General features: G+C 41.6%; 1 protein-coding gene across 1 annotated transcript in view; it reads left to right on the forward strand.

The window, feature by feature from the left end:
* The first annotated feature begins 874 nt into the window (after positions 1–874).
* The window catches only part of LOC126108501 (piggyBac transposable element-derived protein 4-like), a 124,417-nt gene continuing 100,497 nt past the window's right edge, over positions 875–24,794 (forward strand). Inside the window, exon 1 of the mRNA XM_049913799.1 lies at positions 875–2,180. Coding sequence (XP_049769756.1) covers positions 875–2,180 — 1,306 coding nt within the window. The remainder of the gene's footprint in view (positions 2,181–24,794) is intronic.

Raw genomic sequence — 24,794 nt, forward strand, 5'->3', positions numbered from 1 at the left:
CGTATGTAAGACCATACAGCACTTTGCATGTTGTCTTTCGTATCCGTCAGTATCACTGATCATTTGCAAAAAAGAGTGAGTTAAATATTGTACATCTCAGTGGGTGGGGGTCTTCCTTTTTCTTTTGTCATTTGTTGATAATGTAATTTATATGCATACGTTAAATGGAGTGGGCGATAAAGGACACCTCTGTTTGATTCCTTGCTTTATTCACCTCATTCCTGTACTAACGATTGAGCCGACACGTATCTTAATATTGCTAGCGGTAATCAAATTGTGAGTTGGCCTTATTAAATGCTGAGGAACTCGAGACGCTGTCCACCTCCGTAACTCTTTGGAGCACGGTGGTATACATAGTATACCACCTTTTGAAAATTTTCTTGGCTCTTTGCACAGTGGTTTAACTGCACGACCACCACTCTAATATGCTCACCTAGTTCTCTACTTATCAGACAGATGGCACTCACTGCCTATAAGGAATCAGTTCCCGCCAAGAATTGCATAGATTACAACTGTGAAAGCTGCGTGCTGAGTTGTGCATGGTTTTTGCGTGTGAATAGTGGTTTATAACGAATTTCTTGTTGCGCCTGTGTTTTTTCCATATCTTGGACGTCACAGCTACGGTATGAACCCATGTATACATTCATATGCACAATCTTCCGTTATTTATATACAATTTATTTTGGTGGTATATTATTTGTACCACCGTGCATGTAGCAGTATTCTATTGCATTTCGTTTCCTAGTATAAAATTCGAAATCCTCCGCTACAAAGTTTAGTTTTTAATTGTGTTGTGACTTATTTTAGCTCTTTCTCCATTTTGTTTTGCTTACGTATTCTTTACTTGGATTCAGGCTGTTGTTTGAAAATGAAAATGTCAAGAAGAGGCTTACGAGATGAAGAAATCGAACGATTATTGTGTGAAATTCCATCAGACGAGGATTCCACTGTTGACACCACAGATGACGAATCTGATTATGAAGCAAGCATTGTTGCGGAGGCTATTGTGTCGTCTGAAGGCGAAGTTTCAGAGAGCGAGGAAGAAAGTGAGTCCACTCCGCCAAAACGCGCTGCTGACACAGCGCCAACTTGGGGACAACAATTCAATGCTACCTCAGGAATGCAGTTCGACAGTGAATCAGGACCAAGTGCTTTTATTAGGGACATTGATGATCCAGAACCTATCGATATATTCGAAAAAATATTTCCAAAAGAGCTAGTTGAGCTAATCGTTTTCCAAACAAATTTATATGCGACGCAATCTGGCAAGTCTTTCACTCCAACAACTGACAATGAAATACGAACTTTCCTGGGAATCAACATTTTGATGGGTATAAAGCGTATGCCAGCATACAGAGACTACTGGTCTAGTGCCCCAGAACTTCATGATCGTTATATTGCATCTCTGATGGCAGTAAATCGGTTTGGATGGTTACTGAGGAACATTCATCTGAATGATAACACATTGCATCCAGAAAAAGGACACCCAGGTTATGACAAACTGTACAAGCTGCGACCAGTGATCAAGATACTATCTGAATCTTTTTCCAAGTGTTACCAACCCAGCAAACACCTAGCAATTGATGAGTCAATGATCAAATTCAAAGGCCGCAACAGTATGAAACAATACATGAGAGATAAACCCATAAAGCGTGGTTACAAAGTGTGGATGCTGTGTGACAAGACCTCTTACAACTTGAAATTTGATATTTACACCGGAAAAGTAGGTGACACAGTGCAAACAGGCCTTGGGGAGCATGTAGTGCTGAGTTTGTCCTCTGAACTCGTAAATAAAGGCCATTATCTTTATTTCGACAACTATTTCAATAGCTATAACTTGTTGGCTGGTTTACAGCAGAGAAACATATATGCCTGTGGGACAGTTCAACCAACAAGGAAACATTTACCCAAATTAAAAACAGACAAAGAATTAAGCAGAGGTGAATTTGACTGGAGGGTCAGCAACTGTGGCATCCTCTACTTGAAGTGGAAAGATAAGAGAGCTGTTCATCTCCTTTCAAATTTTCACAGTCCTGAAGTTACTACAGTGACTCGCCGTGAAAGAGATGGTTCACGCATAGAGCTACCTTGTCCTCAAGCAGTGATGGATTACAATGCACACATGAACAATGTCGACAAGTTCGACCAACTGAAAAAATCATATGAAATAAGCCGGAGAAGTAAAAAGTGGTGGCACCGAATATTCTTTCACCTGCTTGATGTCAGTATCGTCAACAGCTATATAATTTGGAAGGAACTAGGCGATAGAGAAAAAATGACTGCCAAAGTCTTCAGGATGAGTATCCTGCAAAGCTTAGTAACCCAGAAAACACCATTGAGGCCATCTAGACTTCATGAGAGTCAAGTCCACGTAAAGAAAAACAAGCCATATGTTTCCTCACGCCAGCGTCTCGACAATTCATCCCACCAGCCAGAGCGTACTACCGCCAGACGTTGTGCGAAATGCAGTACAAAAAAGAAGCAAGTGCGCACTTTCTGGATGTGCGCTGAATGCAAAGTGCCTTTGTGCCTTAGCAAAACAAAAAGGTGCTTTCAAGATTTTCACAAAAAGGAATAAGAAACATATTTTATTTGTAAGGTTTGTAATTTGATTTTGTATTGTAAATGACCAATTGCCAGAAATAAAATTATTTTACATTAATTATACTAATTATTACTGCTTAGAGTAGAATTTAAAGGTGAGTTACAAGCACAAACCAAGATATCTCAAAAACTTTAGGTACGGCCCTAAGTGGCATGGTGGTATATTATATATACCACCATCTAAAACCAAAATCAATACAATAAAAAATTTTAATTCATGTTTTCCTTTATTAGCAACCCCACCAGACATAGAAAATGCATGTTTTATTAAAAAATTAATTAAACATAAAATCTGTGCTTTATTCACCTCATTCCTGTACTAACGATTGAGCCGACACGTATCTTAATATTGCTAGCGGTAATCAAATTGTGAGTTGGCCTTATTAAATGCTGAGGAACTCGAGACGCTGTCCACCTCCGTAACTGACAGATCAGCGTAGACAGCTGCCAAACGAAGGGCCCGTGTTCGATTCCCGGTAGGCCTCTTGCCAGGGATTTTTCCTTGCTGAGAGGACCGATACGGGATGCACTCACCTCGTGATGGCAAGTGAGAAGCTACTTGATTGAGAAGTAGCGGCTAGACGTTCTGGAAAGTTGGCAAAACAGTCGGAAGAATGATGTGCTAACCACATGATCCTCCATACCACATCCGCATGACACTGAAAGGCAGAGGATGACACGGTGGCCGGTCGACAACCATTAAGTCTTCATGGCCTGGAAGAGAAGCGTGTTAACACCATACACTCCTAAAAGTTCTCATAAGGCATTTCCGTAATCACAAAACCTACGTATGTTGGGAGATTAAGTATTCCATGCTTATGAATTCTTCTCGGGTTATCAGCCGAGTAGTAGCGTCATATTGTCGCAACGTTTCAATGGGTTTCGTGCCCATCATCTTCTGGTGAAGAAGATCATCTTCACCAGAAGATGATGGGTACGAAACCCACCGAAACGTTGCGACAATACGACGCCACCACTCGGCTGATAACCCGAGAAGAATTCATCAGTGGAATATGCCGAGAATGAAATCGCATATATTCCACGCTTTTCTGTTATCTGGTTTGTAGACAAAACACAATCCATACGTGATCCTCTAGATTGCTCTTCTGTCAGAAAAGTCTCTGTTAAAGAATTTAATCTTTTGGAAAGAGTCTTGACATGTATATTATACCGACAGTTCTGTAGGCTCATACCTCTACAGCTACTGCAGTCATTTCGGTTTCCTTCCTCAAGGACTGCGAATCTACTGTAGCATACCCAATCCTTCAGGACAGATTTATAAAATTTAAAAGCTTAATGTTAATATTATCGAGGGGGGGAGGGGGAGGTAGTTAATAAGCTACGAATTTATTTTGCCTTCTCTGGGGCGCTTCCTGTTTCTCGTGAACCCATTTGCATCTTCCAGTTCTTCCAAGGACACTGGATCTACATTCTCATCTGGTTTAGTGATTACAATATTTTCTTCTTCCCCCGTCCATAATTTTTGAAAGTAGACTACCCACGTTCCACCGCAGACATTATTCCACTGCAGGGTATCTTCCTACTGTTACTGAACTGCACTGCGGCATTTTCGCCGATCATCCTCTCGTTCCCAGAGCCCCTCCACCCACGCTGTTTCTATAGGGTCGTGCATCATCATCCATAAAATGAAGTCAGAGCCGAATGAGTTCCTGAAGAGACCCACTTTTCCAGTGCCTGTGCTAATCCCTCTGCCTGTGACGTACTATTACCAAGAAATGTGTGAGGGAGGGCGGGTTGCTTATTCCATAGCAGAATAGTTCTGAATAATATACCGAGTGAGGTGGCGCTAGCGCGCTGGTCTCGCGTTCGGGAGGACGACGGTTTAAATCCCCGTGGCTCTGTCTCTTTACCGGTAAGGTCTGACTATCTGTTGACAGTAACTATCTTCCACGAGTTGTTTTCGAAGCTAACTGATGCTGTTCGTTCCAGTTCTATCGGCAACGAAGTGCACGCCTTAGACAGCCGATACAGTGTCCCTGTCTTCCCAACACTATACCTTGCCTAAATTTATGACCGACCGACGTTGGTTAATGATACATTTGGCCGGCCACTGTGGCCGAGCGGTTCTAGGCGCTTCAGTCCGGAACTACGCTGCTGCTACGGTCGCAGGTTCGAATCCTGCCTCGGGAATGGATGTGTGTGATGTCCTTAGGTTTAATAGTTCAAAGTCTAGGGAACTGATAACCTCAGATGTTAAGTCCCATAGTGCTTCGAGCGATTTGAACTATTTAATGATAAATTTCTGAATTCGAACTCAGGAAAGGCAGGAGGGTAAGCCCACCGAGCGACCTTCGTTTAGATTTCTTATTCTGTCCCTTGATCGCTCAGGCAAGTGCTGGGACAGTTCCTTCAGCAATGCTTCAGTTGATTCCTGTATCTAATCCCAAGGACAGAATGCTCCATTTACAGTGCTCTTGGTGTGGACTAAACGTTAAACTGCGACATTCCATTCTTCCCTTTTAATAAAACTTCTCGCGACTTTGATATCTGGGTACACTTTCTGGCAGTAGCATTCAAACACTTCTGACACGAACCACAGAGACTGTAAGAAGTAATTGTAATTCATTCCCAGTTATATTAACCAGCTTCAAGGAGCCATAGCTCAACGCAGTTTCTCTATTTTCAGTGTTTTTTAGCTCGATTACTCGGTTATAGATTTAAGTTTACTTCGCCTGCGCTGCTACACCAGCTAACCATTTGTCCCCATATTGACGGTTCCCGGCACACCCATCCTTAGCTACAAATAACAATGCGTAGAGGAACGAGACATGTGATGCGACCTGTGCGTCAATTAGGTACAGCGGCTGACATCTCAGTGACAATGTTGTCCGGTGTATACCTAAGTCTCCTCCTACGCCAGTCTGCAAAGCTGGATCTGTTAAATAGCGCAAAAACGTTTTCATATTCATGAAAATTATCGAAAAAAGAGAACAGGTGACCACTAATCACAGATGCCTCGAATTATGATTAGAGTAGCCTTCTCAGTACAAGGCATCGCACATGTGGCTAACAGACTACTGCCCAGTAAATCAGTGACCTTATTTATCTTATCGCTGGTCATTATAACTGGTAATGTAAAGCTCAATCAGCAAGCCTGGTATAGTTATTAAATATTTTAGAAAATATTCCTGCTTCGTAAATACACAGCTTCACCAGAAATTCCATAAAAGAAGCACTATCATACGGGATGACTCAAAAGTCGTGGATGAAACAGACTTCCAGTGACAAACATCTATAGCTGGTAACACTGACAAAGACAAGAAAAAATGGCTAGTAAAAATAGGCTCGGAAATGGATACATTCAAGAGCTATGAGCACATTTCGAACTTCGAGACTATGAAACAAATCTCTTCTACTGCAAGCTCTTCGCTTTCCATATTTTGAGAGGTGGTAGTATGGACCAAAGCAGGAGACAAATGTTCAGAAGACAAATGCTCTAAAGTGCTTACCTTAAGAACTATTAGCACTTGTGCCGCAAATGTGATGTGTTCCACAGTAGCGAATATGAACAAGGGCTCGTAGGTCGTAAAGCATGCATTTTAGAGCCAATGTTGACTAGAGGTTTTTTTCACTTGTTTTGATCCATACTACCACCACTCAAAATATGGAAAGCGAAGAGCTTGCTGCTTCACCAGGACCGAAGGTGAAGAAGTGCTCATGTTCTTGAGGGAGACGTTTTAGAGCCCCTGTTTATTTTGATCCACACCACCACCTCTGAAAGTTTGTCACTGGAGTTCTGGTTCACGCTATTTGTACTGTGGGTCATGACGTATCACCTCATACAGGACTGAATATTGTTCCATATTTTCTTTTTGTCAATTGGTTGCTCTTAGGAATATTACAGAGTGATTAGTTCATGGGGCTCAAACTTCTTGAATATCTGATGAATTGGTGTGTCCATACTACAACCTCTGAAAGTTACCTTCCCTACAGTCTTCGTAACGACAGTATCGACATGTGTTCCACTGACAGAGGTATGAGAACGATTTTCGATTGTAACATTAGACTCGGTAGTTTCCATACCAAGGTCCCTCAACTCAGATAGATTACCCTTCTCCATCATTCCTGAAAATGTGTAACATCATCAAGGATGTATGTTTGGCACGCGGTAGCAGACAGGAAGCTTTAGATATATCCTAAGCAGTTATTCATATACTTTGGTTTTCATGTTGTTCTCGGATGTCACATTAGCTGTTGCTCAATTACACAAATGACTGTCGAGCAGTGATTTAACAGATTGTGGTTCAGTTTGATGAAATTGCTGTAATTGATTTACTCTTATTTAAACAAAGTGAACTTAAGAACAACTGTGTAACCTTGATATTTATGCACATCTGAGTAATTATTGATTATTTAAGTAGGTGTGACTAATTTTGAATAAACAAACACAACGGAAATATGATTAATATCCATCTGACTGTAATGTATCTCAAAATGCAACAGAATGAATTTACTGCTATTTAAATAAAAATGCGTACACAAATAACATTTATGTCAACATTGAAGACAACTCTGTCGTCTGAGCAACTGTTCCCCTTAACTAACAACATTAGACGTTCTAACAGCCCTACCTGGTTACCAGCTAGACAAGTATGAACACTGACAGGGCGGCGGCATCTGAAGCAGCACGGATTGTCAGCGGCAGCAGAGAGATATCCAGACAACTGTGAGCCGAACGACAACACTGAACGCTGGTGCGGTCCTGCGTCGTCTTTTCAGGCAAGTCTGCACTCTGCATGCAGCATCACGGTGATTTTACCCACGTGCGGAGGCTCGAGCTTCCAGATAGAATTCGTCATCGTCATAAGAGTCCAGTATCTGAAGTTAGGGTATGGGTTTCCACTGGGTACCCAATACGGTCACCTCTGGTTCGCATAGCCGGTAATATGGGCAGCCGTGGGCCAGTGGGTGCACTCTATTTTAGAGTCTCTGTGACGATATTTTTCAGCAAGATAACGCAAGACCGTATGCTGCCCGTGCTGTCATGATCTATAACTACAAAGAGGGCCTTAGATAGTTGCCCCGGAGAATACGTCCTCAAGATTTCTCACACAATGGAAGCAACTACAATCGCTTAGTTGTGTAAAGGCATCACGATCAAATAAGATAACTGTAAGATTCTACATAGATTATACGAAAGAACTTCCTCCTCTTCTAGCAGCAGTTCATCGTAGTTCAATGGCGCAACGAAGGTACGTCACAGTTCTTGACCACAAAACATGTCTCAAAATTCTACAAAAGACTGACGTCAACCCCATAGGCGTTATACACTACTGGCCACTAAAATTGCTGTACCACGAAGATGACGTGCTACAGACGCGAAATGTAACCGACAGGAAGAAGATGCTGTGATATGCAAATGATAAGCTTTTCAGAGCATTCACACAACGTTGGCGCCGGTGGCGACACCTACAACGTGCTGATCTCTTGTTCGCATTGACGGCACTTTGAAAAGTGGGCGTTACATTTCAGATGTACTACGATCCGTGGCTCTACCCTTCATTCGATCCCTGCGAAGCCCTACATTTCAGCAGGATAATGCACGACCGCATGTTGCAGGTCCTGTACGGGCCTTTCTGGGTACAGAAAATGTTCGACTCCTGCTCTGGCCAGCACATTCTCCAGATCTCTCAGCTATTGTAAACGTCTGGTCACTGATGGCCGAGCAACTGGCTCGTCACAATACGCCAGTCACTACTCTTGATGAACTGTGGTATCTTGTTGCAGCTGCATGGGCAGCTGTACCTGTACACGCCATCCAAGCTCTGTTTGACTCAATGCCCAGGCGTCTCAAGGCCGTTATTACGGCCAGAGGTTGTTGTTCTGGGTATTGATTTCTCAGGATCTAAGCACCCAAACTGCGTGGAAATGTAATCACATGTCAGTTCTAGTATAATATATTTGTCCAATGAACAGCCGCTTATCATCTGCATTTCTTCTTGATGTAGCAATTTTAATGGCCAGTAGTGTATTATGTGCATCAGTCCTGCGATCGTTGTTGGAAATGGGAACGACCTTCAATTTTTCGAATATCTAGCAGCAGTTTATCGTAGTTCAATGGCGCAACGAAGGTACCCTACGAGAAACTGCTGCTCGATATTCGAAAAATTGTAGATCGTTTCCATTTCCAAGAAGGATCGCAGGAATGATGCACATAATGCAAGGCTTATGGGATAGACGTCAGTCTTTTGCTGAATTATGAAACATGGTCAAGAATTATGACGCTCTTGGAGAATGAAAATCTCCGCTATAAAAATCAACACGAATTCTGCAAACAGAGGTCTGTTCGTCCATGAGTTCCATAGCACTGTACACAACTGCGCTCAGGCTGACGCAGTGCTCCTTGATTTCAGGAATGCATTTGTCACCATGCAGCACTGCCGCTTAGTAAGAAAAATCACATGCTTACCGAGTGTCGCAATAGGGTTGGAACTGTTTTGAAGACCTCCTTGCTGAAAGAACTCAACACATCGATTTTTTTGAGTCATCACTCGTTCTGACTGGTTTGACGCGGCTCTCCACGATTTCCTCTCCTGTGCCAACCTTTTCATCTCGAGTAGCACTTACAACCTACGTCCTATTTGTTGGATTTATTCCAATCTCTGCCTGCCCGCACAGCTTTTACGCTCTACAGCTCACTCTAGTACCGAGGAAGTTACTCCGTGATCTCATCCTGTCCCTGCGTCTTGCCAGTGTTTTCCATATATTCCTTTCCTCGCCGATGCTCAGGAGAACCTCCTCATTCCATACCAAATCGGTCCAGCTAAAATCGTAGAGGGAGACCAAGAGATGAATACGCTAAACAGATTCAGAAGGATGTAGATTTGCAGTAGATACTGGGAGATGAAGAAGCTTGCACAGGATAGAGTAGCATGGAGAGCTGCATCAAACCAGTCTCAGGACTGAAGACCACAACAACAACAATTTCAAGTTTCTTTTGTAGCACCGCAACTCAAATGCTTCGATTCTCTTCTGTTTGGATATTCCCACAGCCCATGTTTCACTGTCAGACAATGCTGTGCTCCAAACGTACATTCTCAGAAATTTCCTCCCCAAATTAAGTCCGTTCTACGAGTCGGGGCGTGGAATGTCAGAAGCTTGAACGTGGTAGGGAAACTAGAAAATCTGAAAAGGGAAATGCAAAGGCTCAATCTAGATATAGTAGGGGTCAGTGAAGTGAAGTGGAAGGAAGACAAGGATTTCTGGTCAGATGAGTATCGGGTAATATCAACAGAAACAGAAAATGGTATAACAGGTGTAGGATTCGTTATGAATAGGAAGGTAGGGCAGAGGGTGTGTTACTGTGAACAGTTCAGTGACCGGATTGTTCTAATCAGAATCGACAGCAGACCAACACCAACAACGATAGTTCAGGTATACATGCCGACGTCGTAAGCTGAAGATGAACAGATAGAGAAAGTGTATGAGGATATTGAAAGGGTAATGCAGTATGTAAAGGTCGACTGGAATGCAGTTTAAGGGGAAGGAGTAAAAGAAAAGGTTACGGGAGAATATGGGCTTGGGACAAGGAATGAAAGAGGAGAAAGACTAATTGAGTTCTGTAACAAGTTTAAGCTAGTAATAGCGAATACCCTGTTCAAGAATCACAAGAGGAGGAGGTATACTTGGAAAAGGCCGGGAGATACGGGAAGATTTCAATTACATTACGTCATGGTCAGACAGAGATTCCGAAACCAGATACTGGATTGTAAGGCGTACCCAGGAGCAGATATAGACTCAGATCACAATATAGTAGTGATGAAGAGTAGGCTGAAGTTCAAGACATTAGACAGGAAAAATCAATACGCAAAGAAGTGGGATACGGAAGTACTAAGGAATGACGAGATACGTTTGAAGTTCTCTAACGCTATAGATACAGCAATAAGTAATAGCGCTAGGCAGTACAGTTGAAGAGGAATGGACATCTCTAAAAAGGGCCATCACAGAAGTTGGGAAGGGAAACATAGGTACAAAGAAGGTAGCTGCGAAGAAACAATGGGTAACAGAAGAAATACTTCAGTTGATTGATGAAAGGAGGAAGTACAAACATGTTCTGGGAAAATCAGGAATATAGAAATACAAGTCGCTGAAGAACGAAATAAATAGGAAGTGCAGGGAAGCTAAGACGAAATGGCTGCAGGAAAAATGTGAAGACATCGAAAAATATATGATTGTCGGAAGGACAGACTCAGCATACAGGAAAGTCAAAACAACCTTTGGTGACTTTAAAAGCAACGGTGGTAACATTAAGAGTGCAACGGGAATTCCACTGTTAAATGCAGAGGAGAGAGCAGATAGGTGGAAAGAATACATTGAAAGCCTCTATGAGGGTGAAGATTTGTCTGATGTGATAGAAGAAGAAACAGGAGTCGATTTAGAAGAGATAGGGGATCCAGTATTAGAATCGGAATTAAAAAGAGCTTTGGAGGACTTACGGTTAAATAAGGCAGATGGGATAGATAACATTCCATCAGAATTTCTAAAATCATTGGGGGAAGTGGCAACAAAACGACTATTCACGTTGGTGTGGAGAATATATGAGTCTGGCGATATACCATCTGACTTTCGGAAAAGCATCATCCACACAATTCCGAAGACGGAAAGAGCTGACAAGTGCGAGAATTATCGCACAATCAGCTTAACAGCTCATGCATCGAAGCTGCTTACAAGAATAATATACAGAAGAATGGAAAAGAAAATTGAGAATGCGCTAGGTGACGATCAGTTTGGCTTTAGGAAAAGTAAAGGGACGAGAGAGGCAATTCTGACGTTACGGCTAATAATGGAAGCAAGGCTAAAGAAAAATCAAGACACTTTCATAGGATTTGTCGACCTGGAAAAAGCGTTCGACAATATAAAATGGTGCAAGCTGTTCTAGATTCTGAAAAAAGTAGGGGTAAGCTATAGGGAGAGACGGGTCATATACAATATGTACAACAACCAAGAGGGAATAATAAGAGTGGACGATCAAGAACGAAGTGCTCGTATTAAGAACGGTGTAAGACAAGGCTGTAGCCTTTCGCCCCTACTCTTCAATCTGTACATCGAGGAAGCAATGATGGAAATAAAAGAAAGGTTCAGGAGTGGAATTAAAATACAAGGTGAAAGGATATCAATGATACGATTCGCTGATGACATTGCTATCCTGAGTGAAAGTGAAGAAGAATTAAATGATCTGCTGAACGGAATGAACAGTCTAATGAGTAGACAGTATGGTTTGAGAGTAAATCGGAGAAAGACGAAGGTAATGAGAAGTAGTAGAAATGAGAACAGCGAGAAACTTAACATCTGGATTGATGGCCACGAAGTCAATGAAGTTAAGGAATTCTGCTACCTAGGCAGTAAAATAACCAATGACGGACGGAGCAAGGAGGACATCAAAAGCAGACTCGCTATGGCAAAAAGGCATTTCTGGGCAAGAGAAGTCTACTAACGTCAAATACCGACCTTAATTTGAGGAAGAAATTTCTGAGGATGTACGTCTGGAGTACAGCATTGTATGGTAGTGAAACATGGACTGTGGGAAAACCGGAACAGAAGAGAATCGAAGCATTTGAGACGTGGTGCTATAGACGAACGTTGAAAATTAGGTGGACTGATAAGGTAAGGAATGAGGAGGTTCTACGCAGAATTGGAGAGGAAAGGAATATGTGGAAAACACTGATAAGGAGAAGGGACAGGATGATAGGACATCTGCTAAGACATGAGGGAATGACTTCCACGGTACTAGAGGGAGCTGTAGAGGGCAAAAACTCTAGAGGAAGACAGAGATTGGAATACGTCAAGCAAATAATTGAGGACGTAGGTTGCAAGTGCTACTCTGAGATGAAGAGGTTAGCACAGGAAAGGAATTCGTGGCGGGCCGCATCAAACCAGTCAGTAGACTGATGACCAAAAAAAAAAAAAGAAAAGCCCTCTCTTGGCCAGGAAAGCCCTTTTTTCCAGTGGTAGTCTGCTTTTAATGTTCTTGCTCCATCCATCATGGTACTGACCCATGCCCTACGGGTAGCTTCTTTGACTTTTGAATAAAAATAGTTAGCAATGGCCGCAGAAGACTTCCGGCATAATATAAATCACCTTCGTTCTGCCAACGGCCTTGTCAAAGAGGACGGACGGAGGTTGGAGTGAAAACTGCTCCTGAAAGACGAAGACTCAACAATAAACAACGGCATGATGATGTAGAACGCAATGGAAACCACTGTATTAAAAACACGTGATGTGTATGTACAGGACAAATTTCCTGCAATTGAAAAAGTTCCCCGACTTGTATCTCCTGACGGGGTCTGCCAAAGGATAGGTGGCCATGAGAAGAAAGGTTCGAATAACGTCGCTCTTAACAAAACAAAATCGACAGATGTAGAGGTAATTTCCGGAGCACTAGAGAAATGTAATCGAGTTTCGAATTCCAAGACTTGGTCCACATATGGAGCAGCCCCACCTTCAGCACGACATTGCGAGACCGCACACGGAGAGCTGCGACATCTGCAACAATCTGACGCCATGGGTTGTCTGTCAACGGTTATGCTCGATACAGTCGCGACTTGGCCCCATCTGATTTTCATCTGTTTCCAACACTTAAAGAACACCTTCGAGAACTTTACTTTTATAGTGATGAAGCGGTGCAGGAAGAGGTGAAGTGGCTCCCTCAACACTGTCAAACATTCTACAGTGACGTTGTCAACCAACTAGTCTCTCGTTGGTAGGAATGTGTTCGTCGTCCGGGTAACTATCTTAAGAAATAAATATGTAGACATGGATAATAAAGATGTGGACTGTTACTAATGATTGTGTTACTTAAAAAGCTTGAGTTTTCGTATAAAAAGATTCGGCAGCATTATTCTTCAGCGTCCCTCGTAGTACTCCGTACTATAAGCGAAATGTGAGCTGCATGGCACCAGTTAGGGTGAGGGCCTGTGCCTTTCATCGATAGTGGGTGAGAAGCACGTGCGAGCCGTCATCAGACTAATACAGTATTTCTGAGATCTGTACTCACACGGGACACTGCTACATTTCTCCCACAAAACCGAGTCTCGAATTTTTCTAAATATCTTTTCGCAAGATGTCTCACTTATAATATCTTCGTTTCTTAATCTATCTTCTAGATTATATCCTTTAGCTGACCTGAGAAATTTCATTTGTGACGGCACTCTTCGATGTACGACTATCTTGTTTGCTATCCAAGATTCGGATCTGTAAAGTATCAATGGGACAGCTAGTATTTTATAAATTACAGGTGCGTTTCTTTAGCTTTCTTTTCATTTAATGTTCTTTTTACTGACGTTTTGCTTTCCTATTATTATTTACACTTTCAGCTTTATCAACAGACATATTGCAACCAAGGTAGTCAATAGTATTTACTTGCTCCATTACTTTCTTTTCTATCCCTAATTTTAATCACAGCTGCTGTTTACCACGGGATGACGTTACTTGCCTTTTCAAGAGATATCTTGAGATTATAACTTTGATTTAAGAATTCTTCTTAAGTGGCTATTACAGTCCGGTCGTCATCGCACGTCAATATTCGTACATATGATGGTCCTCATCTAGTTGTTTTCTGGTTTTTGCTAAGTCCTCTTTCTAATCGTGTCATTTTTACTGAATTAAAAAAAAATAAACGAGAAAGACTGCAAACTACTTTGACTCCTTGGTTAGTTATAATGTCGTTCTTACTTATTTTGTTCCCTGCTGTAATTACAAATGTAGGTTCACTGTGCAACATTTTTGTAGAGCATATCAAATGTCGAGGAATTCTATTTTCTTGTGATATTGACCAGAGTGAAAACAGAAAGTCAGCTGGTATAGATGTCATTAGCAGCGAGTTATTTACGTAAGGCGGAATTATCTTTAAACTAAGGCTTATACACTTCTTAAATTTACGCGGGGAGAAAGCAAGAAACCGAAAATTTGATCACCAGCAGTTGAGGGGGGGGGTAGGACGTCAAACGGGCCGACTTGGAGCAAGAGAGGCACCATAGCATATTTTTAATTTCCACTGTCTGTACTTTCACAAACAAATTCATAAGACTTTGTCAGCGTGACTAGGAAGGATTCAGGATTCACACTCATAGCAGTGGACGTTCAGAAACATAACAAAATAATTTTTTTTAGACGTGACATTTCATCATTTTTCACTTTCTATTGGCAGCATTTGTTGCTATAGGTACACTTTTCTTCATAAGTAGGAGAGATTCTTCCATGAATTTTGCACTGCATACAAACTATACTTGCATGTGTATGAAATTCTATAATTGCCGGCCGCTGTGGCCTAGCGGTTCTAGGCGCTTCAGTCTGGAACCGCGCGACCGCTACGGTCGCAGGTTCAAATCCTGCCTCGGGCATGGATGTGTGTGATGTCCTTAGGTTAGTTAGGTTTAAGTAGTTCTAAGTTCTAGGTGACTGATGACCTCAGATGTTAAGTCCAATAGTGCTTAGAGCCATTTGAACCATTTGAACTCTAGAATTTTCCAAATCTACTTAAAACTGTGGTAAGGATTGAGATAATTAACTACAATTTTTTTTTCTAAACATGAAGTTTAAAATGTAAATTAAATGTCAGTGTAAATTAAATAAATTCTTGAATTTCGTACACTTGTAAGTATGGTTTATATGCAGTGCAAAGTTCCTCTAAGAATCTCTCTCACATGTGAAGAAAAGTGTACTTATAGCAACAAATGCAGCCGATAGCAAGAGAAAAACGTGATGAAATTTCACATGTAAAAAAAATTCATTTTGTTATGTTTTTGAACTTCCAGTGCTATGAGTGTGAATCCTGAGTCCTTATTGGTCATGCTGACAAAGTTTTATGAATGTATTAGTAAAAGTATAGACAGTGGAAATTAAAATGCCCTGTGGTGCCTCTCCTGCTCCAAGACGGTCCATTTGACATCCTACCCCCCTTAAGCACTCAATTTTTAAGCACAAGATGGAAAATACTACTACAATCGTAAGGAAACAAGTGTTTAAACAGCTGGATCTAAAGAACACGCAAAAAATTTAACTCTACGGTAAAGATCAATAACTAAAACAATTTTAACTGAAGACCAGAGTGGGTTTAAATTTTGGCGAACAACCATGGATAATATATTCACTTTGAAGATACCGATAAGTAAAAGAAGAGAATTTGATAATGAGACACACATGGCTAAATAGCTTCTATCGACTATGTGAAGACGTATGGCAGACTGAGCACGACAAAACCATGGTCAAGCCTGTTACAGACCGAGCGAAGTGGCGCAGTGGTTAGTACACTGGACTCGCATTCGGGAGGACGACGGTTCATTCTCGCGTCCGGTCATCCCGATTTAAGTTTTCCGTGATTTTCCTAAACCGCTTCAGGCAAATGACAAGATAGTTCCTCTGAAAGAGTACAGCCAACTTCCTCTCCCATCCTTCCCTAATCCGATGAGACCGATGACCTCGCAATCAACCAACCAACCTGTTTTGTTATGCTTATAAACACTGTTTAGACGAAGGCGATGTTCTCTTAAGAGGAGTGAGCAAGCACTGACGTTCATCATAATGAGCTGTTACTCGAGAACGACACAGTAGCCAAAATCGCCATCGTTATTAAATGTGTTTAATACCAATCTATGCAGGAAATGTCAGTTCTTAAAAAAATGTGTTGGTTCACGCTGCCCTTCTTCGTACATCCTAACGTCGTTACACACTCCTATGTGGTTTGGCCTTTACACTTCTGAGTTCAATAGCTCACGTTTAACTAGCATTTAATACGCAGTCCCGTTTCAAGACTGCAGTTTCCCAATAAGATACACATTAATCTAAAGCTTATCACTTCTGTTGCCCACCATGCCTTTCTTGTTTCATTCCATTTTGCATGTGAAATATGTCACGAATTTCAGTTTTGTTCGGTGTGGGGTGTGTATCCGTCTTCTAACCTGCGTAGATTTGAACAGTGATCCATACGCTGCAAAAAGCACAGGCTATGGGAAACCATCATTTTCGCCAATTGTGGTTTTACGGTTAATGACTGTGATGTTTGGTCACCATACCGCCATTGCATGTGGTTGTGCACAGCAGCTCCGATGAGGATTTCTGTGATTCCCGTTTATTTTCCACTTCTGAGTACTAGTCCGCCGTTTTGTGACGATAGGACTTTCCCTTTCAGTAGGCCTGCGTGTGGCACAGTGTTTCTCCCGCCACTTCGGTTAATCCCTTCACGATTCACATAAGCGGAAATCGGTTGTTCGGAGAACCAGGTCAGGCCCCGCGGCTAGTAGGTGAGTAGTCAGAACACGCGCCGAATGCGGCAAGAATACAGCGCCGACGCTCGATGACATCACTGCATCTAATCATACGAGCTCTTCCTCATCGCTTAGTGTTTTAGCACGTTTTTATTAGGTCGCTTTCTAGTCTGTTTGTGTGTTCGGTAAAAATGTTACAATTCATTTTAAACTAACTTACCGATGAGCTAGAAAATTTGAACATAACGGGTGATCAAAAAGTCAGTATAAATTTGAAAACTTAATAAACCACGGAAAAATGTAGACAGAGAGGTAATAATTGATACACATGCTTGGATTGACATGGGGTTTTATTAGAACAAAAAAAACAAAGCTCACAAAATGTCCGACAGATGCGCGTCGTTTGGTGATGACCGTGTGCTCAGCCGCCACTTTCGTCATGCTTGGCCTCCCAGGTCCCCGGACCTCAGTCCGTGCGATTATTGGCTTTGGGGTTACCTGAAGTCGCAAGTGTATCGTGATCGACCGATGTATCTAGGGATGCTGAAAGACAACATCCGACGCCAATGCCTCACCACAACTCCGGACATGCTTTACAGTGCTGTTCACAACATTATTCCTCGACTACAGCTATTGTTGAGGAATGATGGTGGACGTATTGAGCATATCCTCTAAAGAACATCATCTTTGCTTTGTCTTACTTTGTTATGGCAAAAGTTCGGTGGCAGGAGGAACAAGACCTATGGTCAGGTGATTACAGGGTTATAAATACAAAATCAAATAGGGGTAATGCAGGAGTAGGTTTAATAATGAATAAAAAAATAGGAGTGCGGGTTAGCTACTACAAACAGCATAGTGAACGCATTATTGTGGCCAAGATAGACACAAAGCCCATGCCTACTACAGTAGTACAAGTTTATATGCCAACTAGCTCTGCAGATGATGAAGAAATAGATGAAATGTATGACGAGATAAAAGAAATTATTCAGGTAGTGAAGGGAGACGAAAATTTAATAGTCATGGGTGACTGGAATTCGTCAGTAGGAAAAGGGACAGAAGGAAACATAGTAGGTGAATATGGATTGGGGGGAAGGAATGAAAGAGGAAGCCGCCTTGTAGAATTTTGCACAGAGCATAACTTAATCATAGCTAACACTTGGTTCAAGAATCATGAAAGGAGGCTGTATACATGGAAGAAGCCTGGAGATACTGACAGGTTTCAGATAGATTATATAATGGTAAGACAGAGATTTAGGAACCAGGTTTTAAATTGTAAGACATTTCCTGGGGCAGATGTAGATTCTGACCACAATCTATTGGTTATGAACTGCAGATTGAAACTGAAGAAACTGCAAAAAGGTGGGAATTTAAGGAGATGGGACCTGGATAAACTGAAAGAACCAGAGGTTGTAGAGAGTTTCAGGGAGAGCATTAGGGAACAATTGACTGGAATGGGGGAAAGAAATACAGTAGAAGAAGAATGGGTAGCTCTGAGGGATGAAGTGGTGAAGGCAGCAGAGGATCAAGTAGGTAAAAAGACGCGGGCTAATAGAAATCCTTGGGTAACAGAAGAAATATTGAATTTAATTGATGAAAGGAGAAAATACAAAAATGCAGTAAATGAAGCAGGCAAAAAGGAATACAAACGTCTCAAAAATGAAATCGACAGGAAGTGCAAAATGGCTAAGCAGGGATGGCTAGAGGATGTACTTGAGGACAATATTATGGAAATGGAAGAGGATGTAGATGAAGATGAAATGGGAGATAAGATACTGCGTGAAGAGTTTGACAGAGCACTGAAAGACCTGAGTCAAAACAAGGCCCCGGGAGTAGACAACATTCCATTCGGGAGAGCCAGTCATGACAAAACTCTACCATCTGGTGAGCACGATGTATGAGACAGGCGAAATACCCTCAGACTTTAAGAAGAATATAATAATTCCAATCCCAAAGAAACCAGGTGTTGACAGATGTGAAAGTTACCGAACTATCAGTTTAATAAGTCACAGCTGCAAAATACTAACGCGAATTCTTTACAGACGAATGGAAAAACTGGTAGAAGCCGACCTCGGGGAAGATCAGTTTGGATTCCGTAGAAATGTTGGAACACGTGAGGCAATACTGACCTTACGACTTATCTTGGAAGAAAGATTAAGAAAAGGCAAACCTACATTTCTAGCATTTGTAGACTTAGAGAAAGCTTTTGACAATGTTGACTGGAATACTCTCTTTCAAATTCTGAAGGTGGCAGGGGTAAAATACAGGGAGCGAAAGGCTATTTACAATTTGTACAGAAACCAGATGGCAGTTATAAGAGTCGAGGGGCATGAAAGGGAAGCAGTGGTTGGGAAAGGAGTGAGACAGGGTTGTAGCCTCTCCCCGATGTTATTCAATCTGTATATTGAGCAAGCAGTAAAGGAAACAAAAGAAAAATTCGGAGTAGGTATTAAAATTCATGGAGAAGAAGTAAAAGCTTTGAGGTTCGCCGATGACATTGTAATTCTGTCAGAGACAGCAAAGGACTTGGAAGAGCGGTTGAACGGAATGGACAGTGTCTTGAAATGAGGATATAAGATGAACATCAACAAAAGCAAAACGAGGATAATGGAATGTAGTCAAATTAAGTCGGGTGATGCTGAGGGAATTAGATTAGGAAATGAGACACTTAAAGTAGTAAAGGAGTTTTGCTATTTAGGGAGTAAAATAACCGATGATGGTTGAAGTAGAGAGGATATAAAATGTAGACTGGCAATGGCAAGGAAAGCGTTTCTCAAGAAGAGAAATTTGTTAACATCGAATATAGATTTAGGTGTCAGGAAGCCGTTTCTGAAAGTATTTGTATGGAGTGTAGCCATGTATGGAAGTGAGACATGGACGATAACTAGTTTGGACAAGAAGAGAATAGAAGCTTTCGAAATGTGGTGCTACAGAAGAATGCTGAAGATAAGGTGGGTAGATCACGTAACCAATGAGGAGGTATTGAATAGGATTGGGGAGAAGAGAAGTTTGTGGCACAACTTGACTAGAAGAAGGGATCGGTTGGTAGGACATGTTCTGAGGCATCGAGGGATCACAAATTTAGCATTGGAGGGCAGCGTGGAGGGTAAAAATCGTAGAGGGAGACCAAGAGATGAATACACTAAGCAGATTCAGAAGGATGTAGGTTGCAGTAGGTACTGGGAGATGAAGAAGCTTGCACAGGATAGAGTAGCATGGAGAGCTGCATCAAACCAGTCTCAGGACTGAAGACCACAACAACAACAACTTTGTTATGCTAATTATTGCTATTCTGATCAGATGAATCGCCATCTGTCGGACATTTTTTGAACTTTTGTATTTTTTTGGTTCTAATAAAACCCCATGTCATTCCAAGCATGTGCGTCAATTTGTATGTCTCTATCTACATTATTCGGTGATTTATTCAGTTTTCAAATTTATACTGACTTTTTGATCACCCGGTAGCTCAAAACTAGATGATAATGCAATACTAACGCTCTTTCTTTTCTGGCATGTAGTGGAGGGTACTTTGTGCATCACTGCTGTTTCCTCCTTTTCCTGTCCCAGTCGCACAAGGTTCACGGCAAGAACTATTGCTGGTAAGACTCAGTGTGAGATTTATCTTCAGGGTCTTTCCACGAGATATGCATAGGAGAAAGCAATATATATTGGTTGAGTCACGTGAGGAGGAACTGAAATTTACTACAATTTCCCTATTATGATCTCATCAAAATATCTGAAATTAAAAGATTCCACACACAGACAAGACTTTTCCGTTGAGTTACCAGTCTTCTGACTGGTTTGACGCGGCCCTTCGAGAATTCCTCGCCTGTGCCAACTTCTTCATCTCAGAGTAGCACTTGCATGCTACGTCCTCAATTATTTGCTGGATGTGTTACAATCTCCGCCTTCCACTACAGTTTCAGCTCTCTGCATCTCCCTCTAATACCATGGATGTTTTCCCCTGATGTTTTAACAGGTGTCCTACAATCCTGTCCCTTCTTCTTGTCAGTGTTTTCCGTATATTCCTTTCTTGGCTGATTCTTCGGATGAACTCATTCCTTACCCTAACAGTCCACCTAACTTCCAGCATTCTTCTGAAGCACCAGATCTCAAATGCTTCCATTCTCTTCTGTTCTGGTTTTCCCACAGTCCATGTTTCACTACCATACAACGCTGTGCTCCAGACGTACATTCTCAGAAATTCTTCCTCAAATTAAGGTCTATATTTGATACTAGTAGACTTCTCGTGGCCAGGAATGCCCTTTTTACCTGTGCTGGTCTGCTTTTTATGTCATCCTTGCTCCCTCCGTCATGGGTTATTTTGCTGTGTAGATAGCAGCTTTCGTTGACTTCGTCTACATCATGATACCCAATTCCGATGTGAAGCATCACGCTGTTCTCGTTTCTGCTACTTGTCGTTACTTTCGTGTTTTTTTCAGTTTATTTTCAATCCATATTGTGTACCCATTACACTGTTCAGTCTATTCAATTCTTTTGCACTTTCATTGAGGACAGCAATGTCATCAGCGAATATTATGACTGATATCCTTTCACCCTAAATTTTAATTTTGCCGTTGAATCTTTCTTTTATTTACGTCACTGACTCTTCGATGTATAGATTGAACAGCATGGGCGAAAGACTACATCCCAGTCCTACAGACTTTTTAATCTGAGCACCTCATTCTTGGTCTCCCACTCTTGTGGTCGTCTCCCGGTTCTTGTGCACGTTACATATCTCCCGTCTTTTCCTATAGTTTACCCCTACTTTTATCGGAATTTCAAAGATCTTGCACCATTGTATATTGTCGAAAGCTTTTTCCAGGTCGACAAATCCTGTGAACATCTCTTTATTTCTCTTCAATCTTGCTTCCATTACTAACCGCGACGTTAGAACTGCCTCTCTGGTGCCTCTACCTTTCCTAAAGCCAAACTGATCGTCATCTGTTCGATCCCATTTTCCACTCTTCTGGGTATTGTCTTGTCAGTGACTTGGATGCATGAGCTGTTAAGCTGACTGTGCGATAATTCTCGCACTTGTCGGTTATTGCTGTCTTCGGAACAGTGTGCATGATGTTAGCGCCAGTCTCATACATTCTTCATACCAACATGAATAGTCGTTTTGTTGGCACATTCTCCAGATTATAGTAAATCCAATGGGATATTATCTACCTCTTCTGGCTTATTCGATCTTAAGTCTTCGAAAGCTCTTTTAAATTCTGCTTCTGATACTGTGCGGCGGTACCCAACGGTTAGTTGTGAGTAGCTTCTCTTTACTTGTGCTTTAGGTACTTGGGCTATTGACTGCTCTGTTTATGAAGAATAGCTTGATTTTGTCATAAGGCTCGAGCGGTGCACATCTGCTTTCATGCCCTGCAGCTGAATCACTGCAGATAATAACGTGTACCTGTGATCCTGTAGTCAAGTAGCCTATGCATTGGCTAGGATTGCGAGTTAATAAAATACCCATAAATAGAAAATAAAGATAAATGAATAATTTAATAAAAGGGGGTCTGTCCTAATGCCTGTAATTGCTGCAGATGGCACAGAATTATGTTGAACAATGTTTAGTCGAGAAAAAAAGTAGTTCAGATGGCTCTAAGCACTATGGGACTTAACATCTGAGGTCTTCAGTCCCCTAGACTTAGAACTACTTAAACCTAACTAACCTAAAGACATCAAATACATCCATGCCCGAGGCAGGATTCGAACCTTCGACCGTAGCTATTCGAGAAAGGACATCTCAAATAAACTCGACGTGGTCCTACGATATTCATTTAAAATACAGACAGTCTATACCCTTCATCAGCTGCAGAAAAATTACGCTGAGAGCGTTAAAAAATGGTAGGAAATTCCCCAGACTAAATAGTGATCAAAGACATGCAAGAACTAAGTCCCTTAGCAACCACAACGCACGAAATATTCACTAGCTCAAAACAGTTCAGCATTCAGTATGATGGTTCAAAAATTAACACATGCAATACCAGGAACAGTAACTCGTACTATGTCTATCTCCAGTTCCTTAATGTAAGCGGAAAGAATTAGAGTCCTGTTCTGAAGCACATTCATACCTCTCGAAATACAAATCCCTTCAAAAGAAAGTGTGATAGCGGCCGTTCACTGCCCAGAATCAATCACTTAGACGACGGAATCGCGCCCGTTGATCTAGTCAGGTCTTCCTTCTTCCAGAACTCGCGTGAAAGTGTCCACAATGGCTACCTTGAGCTTGTCACTTGAAAAGTTCAGTCTGCGCTGGACTCCCGGAGTGATCCGCTACTATCCACCTCTCCACTGGCTGAAGGCTGTTCCCGTCAAAAATACACCGTCCTTAAGCTCTACAGACATGATCTGTTCACTTTGACCACTTTCCCACATTAATATATTACAAAAATAGTTAAATAAAAAAATGTTATAAATATTCTATCACACTTAGATATTTTACAGTAATTTAAATAAAGGTTTGTCCATAAATAAATAAGGCAGCATACTTGCACAAGTGTGCTCACGTTAAATGACAGCGAATTGTCGCTAAACTTTGTTCAAATAATTATTCATGCCTTCTTGAAACAAGTGTCTTTTAGTTCTCTTTTCAATTGTTGTGTCAGCTAGCACATGCGATTGAAGACTTTTAAATTGGCACAATGTTTTAATAACACTTGGAATCAACATTTAAATAAAGTTGCTGGCAAAATGGTAATCTATTTATTAAATAAAAACACAAGTATGACAAAATATAAGGTACTGATGCTGCGCTCATTTTTCTTTGTAAATGTGGAGAATACGATGTAATGACAAACATTTGTGTAGTAAAAAGAGACATAAAATGTCTTGTAAATCAATAAATGAAATAGATACAGATGCGTAGCTTTCAGGGGTGATAACTATAGTCCAATGCTACCATCTGAAATACTATTTGTTGAAGTCGCATGAAGAATTAAAAGTTGTTAATCCAGAGGTGTTTATATTAAATGTTTATTTGCTGTGAAATATTAACTTCTGTTGCTTTAAAGATACCGAAATGTGGTTGTGTCATTGGGTGTGCCCCATTTTTCTCAGACTGCAGATGTATTCAGATTCGCTTTAATATGTAACTGTGACTTATTGTCGAAGTTCAGGAAGCTGTAACTTGGCCATCCTTATGATTGTCTCAGACTCCTCCATTTCCTGGAGCATTATCTGTTGCACAATGGCCACGCGAGTGACAACTGTCCAAATTCCTAGCACTGGAGTGTACCCTTTTCCAGTGACACAGCTCATCTCTACGCTTTGTCCAGAAACCGTCAACCAGCCAGCCTGGCCGCGGCGCGCCCTGTGACCTGGGGCGGCTAGCATTCAGACGTGCAACAAATTCATTTCTCCTCAATACCAGGCCTAGGTGGATGACTAACTCGCCCATATACCCATAACGTTACAGTTGGATCGTTTATCCCTTCCCTATCGACTCCTGCTTCTCCTTCTCTCACGACATCAGGCCAGTCCTCCATCCCACAGAGGCATTCAGTGTTGTCTACCTAGCTACCTGCTCTCTCCTCTGCATTTAACAGCGGAATTCCAACTGCAGTATTAATGTTACCATCCATGCTTTTAATTACACCGAAGGTTGTCTTGTTTTGACTTCCCTATACACTGCGTCAGTACTTCTGACAATCATTATTGTTTTGATTTCTTCACATTTTTCGAGCACCCATTTTGCATTACCTTCCCTGCACTTCGTATTTACTTCTTCCCTACACTATGTGATCAAACGTATCCGGACACCTTGCTGAAAATGACTTACAAAATGGCTCTGACAAGGGAACCTCCCCATCGCACCTCCCCCTCAGATTTAGTTATAAGTTGGCACAGTGGATAGCCGGCCGTTGTGGCCGTGCGGTTCTAGGCGCTACAGTCTGGAACCGAGCGACCGCTACGGTCGCAGGTTCGAATCCTGCTTCGGGCATGGATGTGTGTGTTGTCCTTAGGTTAGTTAGG

This window comes from Schistocerca cancellata, chromosome 1, assembly GCF_023864275.1.
Source record: "Schistocerca cancellata isolate TAMUIC-IGC-003103 chromosome 1, iqSchCanc2.1, whole genome shotgun sequence".
Classification (NCBI taxonomy): domain Eukaryota; kingdom Metazoa; phylum Arthropoda; class Insecta; order Orthoptera; family Acrididae; genus Schistocerca; species Schistocerca cancellata.